The sequence below is a fragment of the Salmo salar genome, chromosome ssa08, assembly GCF_905237065.1.
Source record: "Salmo salar chromosome ssa08, Ssal_v3.1, whole genome shotgun sequence".
Classification (NCBI taxonomy): domain Eukaryota; kingdom Metazoa; phylum Chordata; class Actinopteri; order Salmoniformes; family Salmonidae; genus Salmo; species Salmo salar.
The window spans coordinates 1,696,819-1,706,113 of NC_059449.1; the positions used below are offsets into that span (position 1 = coordinate 1,696,819).

The 9,295-nt window shown below is 42.2% G+C and overlaps 1 protein-coding gene across 1 annotated transcript; it reads right to left on the reverse strand.

Moving 5' to 3' along the window:
* Nucleotides 1-4,829: 4,829 nt before the first annotated feature.
* Nucleotides 4,830-7,905, reverse strand: LOC106610025 (secreted frizzled-related protein 2). Its single transcript, XM_014209135.2, has 3 exons — nucleotides 7,290-7,905; nucleotides 6,584-6,664; nucleotides 4,830-6,419 (listed from the first exon to the last, which is right to left on the reverse strand). The coding sequence occupies exons 1-3, from the start codon at nucleotides 7,783-7,785 to the stop codon at nucleotides 6,115-6,117; spliced, it is 882 nt and encodes a 293-aa protein (XP_014064610.1). The 5' UTR covers nucleotides 7,786-7,905; the 3' UTR covers nucleotides 4,830-6,114.
* Nucleotides 7,906-9,295: the final 1,390 nt, after the last annotated feature.

A 9,295-nucleotide genomic window follows, 5' to 3' on the forward strand; every position in this document is an offset into this window, starting at 1 on the left:
ACCACCTCCCACTGAGCACAGACTTCAATTCAACGTCTATTCCACGTTTGTTCAACGTAATTTCATTGAAATTACTTGGGAACAAAGTTGATTCATTGGCCGTCTCGAATTTCAACAATGACAACTCCAATTTAAAGTATTTTTTCTCAAGTTGCCAGGATGTCACGTGCATCATACTTTTAAATCAGTACACCCGTGACAACCTAAGCATTACGGAACCTCTATTAGATCAAATAAGCCATCAAACTAGAAATTCATTTTTATCATGACTAAATTCGTCAATCTCTCGTTGCCCCCCATACAAAAACTTGTAATTTGCTAATGAATGATCCTCGCAACGTGGACAGATTTTGGGCCCTTTCGTTTTGCCTCTTCCTCTCTGACCTTACAACCTAGGCAGGCTCAATCCCAATCAATCACTCTTTACCCCTATCAACTCTTTATTGACCTCAATTCTGAATACGTTTATATCAAGTAAGAAATGTAGGTGCTAAACCTAGTTTCCATAATCCTGGTTGCACTGTCCTCAGCACCTGCATTTTAGAGCAAACTTGCTTACCTTGATCTCAGTTGCAGTGTGTTAAAATCTCTTATCTACCACTAGTGGTCATGCAAGACCTACCAAGGGTTAGTTTAAATCCCTGACATGTTGCTATGATTATCAGTTTTCTGCCATATTGTTTCACATTAGTCTACAGTGATCATAAGGAGGCAAAATGCAATTGGTATGCTTGGTCAGTATTTTGTCTTTTTTTTGTGTATATATATATATATATTTATTTTAGGGGGTACATCAGCTTTAATATTGCAGATAGATTGTGGATTCTATCAATGTAATTAGCTGCATAATTTCCAATCTCCCACATATTTTGGGGGAAATATATATATTTTTATGTATTTTCCTTCTTTATTATTTTCCCTTAACCCTACCATCCCTCCCCTAATTGGAGTAGACTAATGGACAAATCAAATCACATTTATTTATATAGCCCTTCTTACATCAGCTGATATCTCAAAGTGCTGTACAGAAACCCAGCCTAAAACCCCAAACAGCAAGCAATGCAGGTGTAGAAGCACGGTGGCTAGGAAAAACTCCCTAGAACGGCCAAAACCTAGGAAGAAACCTAGAGAGGAACCAGGCTATGAGGGGTGGACAGTCCTCTTCTGGCTGTGCCGGGTGGAGATTATAACAGAACATGGCCAAGATGTTCAAATGTTCATAAATGACCAGCATGGTCAAATAATAATAATCATAGTAGTTGTTGACGGTGCAACAAGTCAGCATCAAGAGTAAATGTCAGTTGGCTTTTTCATAGCCGATCTTTGAGAGTATCTCTACCGCTCCTGCTGTCTCTAGAGAGTTGAAAACAGCAGGTCTTTGGCAGGTAGCACGTCCGGTGAACAGGTCAGGGTTCCATAGCCGCAGGCGGAACAGTTGAAACTGGAGCAGCAGCACGGCCAGGTGGACTGGGGACAGCAAGGAGTCATCATGCCAGGTAGTCCTGAGGCATGGTCCTAGGGCTCAGGTCCTCCGAGAGAGAGGAAGAAAGAAAGAGTGAATTAGAGAGAGCATATTTAAATTCACACAGGACACCGGATAAGATAAGAGAAATACTCCAGATGTAACAGACTGACCCTAGCCCCCCAACACATAAACTACTGCAGCATAAATACTGGAGGCTGAGACGGGAGGGGTCAGGAGACACTGTGGCCCCATCCGAAGATACCCCCGGACAGGGCCAAACAGGCAGGATATAACCCCACCCACTTTGCCAAAGCACAGCCCCCACACCACTAGAGGGATATCTCCAACCACCAACTTACCATCCTGAGACAAGGCCGAGTATAGCCCACAAAGATCTCCGCCATGGCACAACCCAAGGGGGGGGCGCCAACCCAGACAGGAAGAACACGTCAGTGACTCAACCCACTCAAGTGACGCATCCCTCCTAGGGACGGCATGGAAGAACACCAGTAAGCCAGTGACTCAGCCCCTGTAATAGGGTTAGAGTCAGAGAATCCCAGTGGAGAGAGGGGAACCGGCCAGGCAGAGACAGCAAGGGCGGTTCGTTGCTCCAGAGCCATGCCGTTCACCTTCACACTCCTGGGCAAGACTACACTTAATCATAGGACCTACTGAAGAGATGAGTCTTCAGTAAAGACTTAAAGGTTGAGACTGAGTCTGCGTCTCTCACATGGGTAGGCAGACCATTCCATAAAAATGGAGCTCTATAGGAGAAAGCCCTGCCTCCAGCTGTTTGCTTAGAAATTCTAGGGACAATTAGGAGGCCTGCGTCTTGTGACCGTAGCGTACGTGTAGGTATGTACGGCAGGACCAAATCGGAAAGATGGGTAGGAGCAAGCCCATGTAATGCTTTGTAGGTTAGCAGTAAAACCTTGAAATCAGCCCTTGCCTTAACAGGAAGCCAGTGTCGGGAGGCTAGCACTGGAGTAATGTGATCAAATGTTTTGGTTCTAGTCAGGATTCTAGCAGCCGTATTTAGCACTAACTGAAGTTTATTTAGTGCTTTATCCGGGTAGCCGGAAAGTAGAGCATTGCAGTAGTCCAACCTAGAAGTAACAAAAGCATGGATAAATTTTTTGGACAGAACAATACTTAGGCTTTTACTTCCTGCTGATACACACTATATACATTTTACGGACACATTTTAGAAATAGCAATATTTTGGAGAATTCGTTTAAAAAAAAAAGAAGGCCATTCTTGAACACTGGTTGAGCCATTGTTACCAATCTGCTAGAGAACCAGTTTGGATTCAAGCCTTTATTGAGAGGTCTAATGCTTTAATATTTTATATTTTTTGCCCTCTGAATTCATATTCATTACCGTGCATTCAGAAAGTATTCAGACCCCTTGAATTTTTCCACGTTTTGTTACGTTACAGCCTTATTTTAAAATTGATTAAATCGTTTTTTTACCTCATAAATCTACACACAATACCCCATAATGACAAAGCAAAAACAGGTTTTTAGGAAAAAAACTATCACATTTACATAAGTATTCATACCCTTTACTCAGTACTTTGTTGAAGCACCTTTGATTACAGCCTCGAGTCTTCTTGGGTATGACGCAACAAGCGTGGCACACCTGTATTTGGGGAGTTTCTCCTGTTCTTCTCTGCAGATCCTCTCAAGCTGCCAGATTGGATGGGGAGTGTCGCTGCACAGCTATTTTCAGGTCTCTCCAGAGATGTTTGATCGGGTTCAAGTCTGGGCTCTGACTAGGCCACTCAAGGACATTCAGAGACTTGTCCCGAAGCCACTACTGCGTTGTCTTGGCTGTGTGCTTAGGGTCGTAACCCTGTTGGAAGTTGAACCTTTGCCCCAGTCTGAGGTCCTGAGCGCTCTGGAGCAGGTTTTACTTTGATCCGTTCATCTTTCTCTCGATCCTGACTAGTCTCCCAGTCCCTGCCGCTGAAAACATCCCCACAGCATGGTCCTGGGAGTCTTTAAGTGGCTTTTGGAAAACTCCAAGCGGGCTGTCGTGCCGAAGAGTGGCTTCTGTCTGGCCACTCTACCATAAAGGCCTGATTAGTGGACTGCTGCAGAGATGGTTGTCCTTCTAGAAGGTTATCCAATCTCCACAGAGGAACTCTAGAGCTCTTTCAGAGTGAGCATTGGGTTCTTGGTCACCTCCCTGGCCATTGCACTTCTCCCCCGATTGCTCAGTTTGGCCGGGTGGCCAGCTCTAGGAAGAGTCATGGTGGTACCAAACTTCTTCCATTTAAGAATGATGGAGGCCACTGTGTTCTTGGGGACCTTCAATGCTACAGAAATGTTGTGGTACCCTTCCCCAGATCTGTGCCTCGATCTAATCCTGACTCCGAGCGCTATGGACAATTCCTTCAACCTCATGGCTTGGTTTTTGCTCTGAAATGCACCGTCAACTGTGGGACCTTATATAGACAGGTGTGTGCCTTTCCAAATCATGACCAATCAATTGAAATGATATGAATGCTTGGTCAAGATTTGTATTAAACCATTCCTTTCTCTAAACTGATTAGTCATTTTCCTAACTCTTATTAATATGGTTTTGATCCCCCCATGGGTCACATATTCTGAAAAGATGTTTATCTGTAAATTGATAGTTTGGGGATTTTTGTTTTATCACTATCACATTTGTCCTGTTTGTTATTAATTTGTTTGAAAATAAATATAGGTATGTAGTACAAGCTGTATTCTTTTGAAATATATCCAGCAGATAGCTCTTCATTATTGTATACATTTTACCCTAAGAGATATTTTGTTCAGGGCCTCAGTGCCCAAAATATTGGTTTGGTCTGGGTCTTGGCTAGTCTTTGTGGTCTCAACTCATGTGGTCAAGATACATAACATCACTAGCCCAGTTTTTACCTGGTGCTCACATGTGGTTGTCGTCATCCGATCAAGATGATCCAATCACAATTTGACACATCTATACTAAAATGTATATTTTATCAGTCCACTTTCTCTGCATTGTGACCAGATTTTGTGATCCCTCTGTATGCAAATTATTTGACAGATATTGTTTCAAAATAATATGAATGTATTCATTTTAAGACAATGGTGCCACCTGTTATCTTTACAGGGCTGGATAATGATGATTTAGAGGTTTTTACAGTCCAGATCTGTCTACACTTGTGAGATATCCAGACACAATGCGTGCTCTGCTACCTCCACAGGTGGCCAGGAAGATCAGATCACATTGTGTTTTTTGATCATCAACACCTGTCTACAAATGAGGACACAATCAGTATGGAATGGTTCTGAAGAGGTTGCGTCTGGTCTTCACTTCATATCTGTTCCCAACATATTAATAAACATGCCATTGATTAGTCAAAGATTTGTATTTTTAAGGTTCCTTGAATTGTTTCCTTTAATTAAGAGGGACCAAAAGATGCATATCACTTATAAGAATTACACTTCACAGATTAACATTATACAAGCATATGTTTAGTGTTGTAATTTAAAAAATATATATATCACCATCTGAATTCACGTGTCAACTTCTGTCTCCCGAAACTATGTACAAGAATACAAGGATATTTACAGAGTACTATATAAAGCAATATTTTACACACACACACACACTACAGCTGCATTTTTTTTTTGCATTCACCCCTAAAAATGAAAACACAATCGACCACTAATATACAATCCTGATATACTTAGTTAACGTACCTAAGACACGCTGTCATAGTGAGAAGAAATGTCATAAAAAAAAGTTGAGTGAAACAGAAATGGCATGGTAGACGGCAGTCCAAAATTTGATCACCAACGTCAAAGGAATTTACTTGAAAAAGCTTGAAACAGAAAAATATTTCATAATCAATAATTGTGGTAGAAAAATAAACAGTGCAGTATTGAGGCTCATGTACAAAAAGGTGACATAGTCCATTGTCTGCAGAGGGTCAAATAATTGATTGTCGTCACTGAAATGATATGGGCCTTGCTTTGGGCTGCTGAACTTGCAATGCCAGGGGTACATTGGAAGTAGTATCTAAAAGGCAGAGAATATAGCCAGCTATCTCTCATTGCTTGAGAAAAATAATAAGTAAAAAAGCACATTACATTGTATTTCATTACATACCTTAGTCTCACTATCATCATCATCATCTTAAAGAATACATCTGAAACAATATCACACCATGCACACAGTAACCACACACACTCCCTCTCACCTAATGATAGGCCAATGCACTAAATGTATCCAGGCTAATCATCAAGTCTGGATAAGTGTAGCCTAACAGACTGCATTGCGTAATGAAAAAATGAAAAGAATGATTTTTAATATTTTCAGAAAAACTGAAATATTCAGCCAACATTACAGGTGGGACTGTGTAGTAGACCTACAATATACACCTGTTTGTCTTTGATTTTAATGTAATGTGTATGTGATTTGTTTTATCTTATGACTATTGATGGATCAAATGAAATCCTAATAAACAAACTTGTTGAAAAGTAGCCTATGGCAGTGTTAAACATGGTACTAAAAACAGGACGTTTAACAATACTGACTGAGAACTAGTTGCATCCAGATCGGACCAGATCCAGATCGGACCAGATCCGGCTCTTAGAGTTTAGATAAGACTCATCGGGTCTTGAGTCTTGCTTCGCTCAGCACTGCAGCTTGCGGATGCTGCGCGAGATCCTCTTGAACTCACGCTGGCCCCGCTGCCAGCGCTTGAGCGAGGTGATGACCAGGTGGCCATCCATCTTCTGGCCCATGACCAGGTAGGAGGCGTTGATGTCGTTCATCTCGTCACACACGCACTGCAGGCCATCCTTGAGCCAGAGCACCGTCTTGCGCAGGTCGCGTTCCGTCACGCCGCTCAGCTTGTAGATGGTCTTGCTCTTGGTCTCGGGCACGATCTTGGTGTCGCCGTTCATGTAGGAGATCTCCTTTACCTTGATCTTCAGGGCTGCACAAAGCAGGCAGGGGCGAAAGGAAGAGGTGGAGGTTAAGGTTTCGATTTGCTGGACTTGAAACTGGGTGCTAACAGGCCTGCAGTAGATAGCCGACTTTTGTATATCTACAAAAGCAAGACAAGACTGCATCTACTTAGAATTCAGGAGTAGGACTTACCGAAGTCGTTTTTGCACAGGTTGTCAACTATTTCATTGTCATTTTCCTCCTTTTCCTTGCAGGCGTCACACACTCTGGGCACTTCAAGGAGAAACGAGAGTAGATGTTTTATACTCCCACTGTAAATTCAACAGGTGCTCTATCAACTATAACATAATACAGCATATTACAGTGTAAAGAGTATAAGCTATTCAATGCATCCTTTCTCACATTCCACTGTTGAGTGATCCTCGGGAGTAACCGGTGGAGATCGCGCTGTTTAAACAACCCAGTAAACACAGGTCCTGCCCAAAAGGAGGGGATTCCACAAGACTCCCCACTATTAACCTGATTTTCACTCTTCTGAAAATCTAGGAGGGAATGGAGCTGCAGGAACATGGCTTTTAGGCTATTACGTTTTATGTAATTACTCCATTACATTACTCCGTTAGATCTCAATAGGCTACTACATAAAATATATCATCGGCTGTTTGCTGTAGTGTCATGTTATTGTAGGCTAAGACATCTTTTGTATTGACTTTATTTATTTTATCAGTAGACTATATGATATGAAAATCTTACTCAAAATGTTAAACTTTTTGTTATGATGCCATAATAAAGCCCTGTATTTTTTCAGAACTGGTTAAACATGTTATATATAATCGATTTGGGGTTTATTTTGTGAATAACTGAAGTGTTGTCTAGCCGAATTATGCCAATACCTTACCTTCTTTGGTGACTGGCATGAAATAATCGATGCCCGCTGGAGGGATACACAGGTCATTGTCTTTGGGGAAGCGCTCGCAGTCAAGCATATCTGGCCACGGGAACCCGAACGCGGACATCACCGGTGCGCAACCGTGTTTGACGCTCTCGCACAACGACCTGCACGGCTGGATAGGCTCGTCCAAATCGTGCAGACACACCGATGCAAAGAGAGAGCAAAGAAACTTCCTCGTATCGGGGTGACACTGCTTCTGGACAAGTGGAATCCACGAAGAGGCTTGCTGCAAAACCTCGTTCATGGTCTCGTGCCCGAGAAGATTCGGGAGGCGCATCTCGGTGTATTCGATGTCATGGCACAAGAGAAGATTTGCCGGGATGGGCTTGCAGTTATTCTTTTTGAAGAATAACTCGGGCTGACCGAAATTGTATAATCCGTGGATGGCCATGCACGCAGGTAATGTTATCGCCCATATTAAGGACAGAGTGTAGTAATTCATAGTTGTTGCCTAAATAAAATACAAATGATCTAAAATCTTTTTTTTTTTAAATCGAAACGTCGAGCTGCAATTCCTTCATCCAGGTGTTCTTCAGCATCAGTAGCCTACATGAGTAGAGGACCACTGACAATGTTCTGAATATGTAGTAGCCTAACATGGGGTTTTCTTGTGGGCATGTTTGGGAGGAGTCAGGGTCGTGAAGTGATCTCATCTATTGGTCCAGTTTCACTCCTCGGTTTCAGGTAAACATTCGACTGGCAGAGTTACATTAGCAATTATTTTGAGTCTGGGTGGAATTAAAATCAATTACTACAATTGAATACAAACAATTAAACAATAGAGCTCACCAGAGAAAGATGTGTGAAAGTGGGCACTGGGATATTTTCTAGTGTACAATGTTCTTCATTTCTCATTTCTAGTGTACATTTCTAGTGTACAATATTCTTCATTTCTTATTGTAGCAAAAACATATGTATACAAACCAAGATTTATTTGAAAAATGGCGCTGGAGAAGAAGGCATGTCCCCAACTGATTGTGTTTTTTTGTTCTTTATTTGCGTTTTTTTTATAACTTATTTTGTGCATAATGCCACTACCTTCTCTTATAACAGAAAATAACTTCTGAACATCAGGACTGCTATTACTCACCACGGACTGGCAAAAACAAGCCAGACACAAACAATATACTGCTTTCTCGGAAACAGACCCATATCGCCGTGATTTGTGTGAAGAGGCGGCGGAGAAAAAGGGGCCGAAGGGCGGGCTGCCTTCTGAGAATTCGTAGGCAATCGAATAAACCCCCACTTCCTTCCATTCTGCTAGCAAACGTGCAATCTTTGGAGAATAAAATAGATGACCTATGGGCAAGATTAAACTACCAACGGGACATTCAAAACTGTAATATTTTATGCTTCACGGAGTCGTGGCGGCAGGATAGAACAACAGTGGCGTCTGGTAAGACAAGTGGCGACGGGCTATGCATTTTTGTAAATAACAGCTGGTGCACGATATGTAAGGAAGTCTCGAGCTATTGCTCGCCTGATGTAGAGTATCTCATAATAAGCTGTAGACCACACTACCTACCTAGAGAGTTTTCACCTGTATTTTTCATAGCTGTTTTACATACCACCACAGTTAGAGGCTGGCTCTAAGACAGCATTGAATGAGCGATATTCCGCCATAAGCAAACAAAAAAAACCGCTCACCTAGAGGCGGCGCTCCTTGTAGCCGGGGACTTTAATGCAGGGAAACTTAAATCCGTTTTACCAAATTTCTATCAGCATACAAAGCTCTCCCTCACCCTCCATTTGGCAAATCTGACCATAACTCTATCCTCCTGATTCCTGCTTACAAGCGAAAATTAAAGCAGGAAGCACCAGTGACTAGGGTCAATAAAAAAGTGGTCAGATGAAGCAGATGCTAAGCTACAGGACTGTTTTGCTAGCACAGACTGGAATATGTTCCAGGATTCCTCTGATGGCATTGAGGAGTACACCACATCAGTCATTGG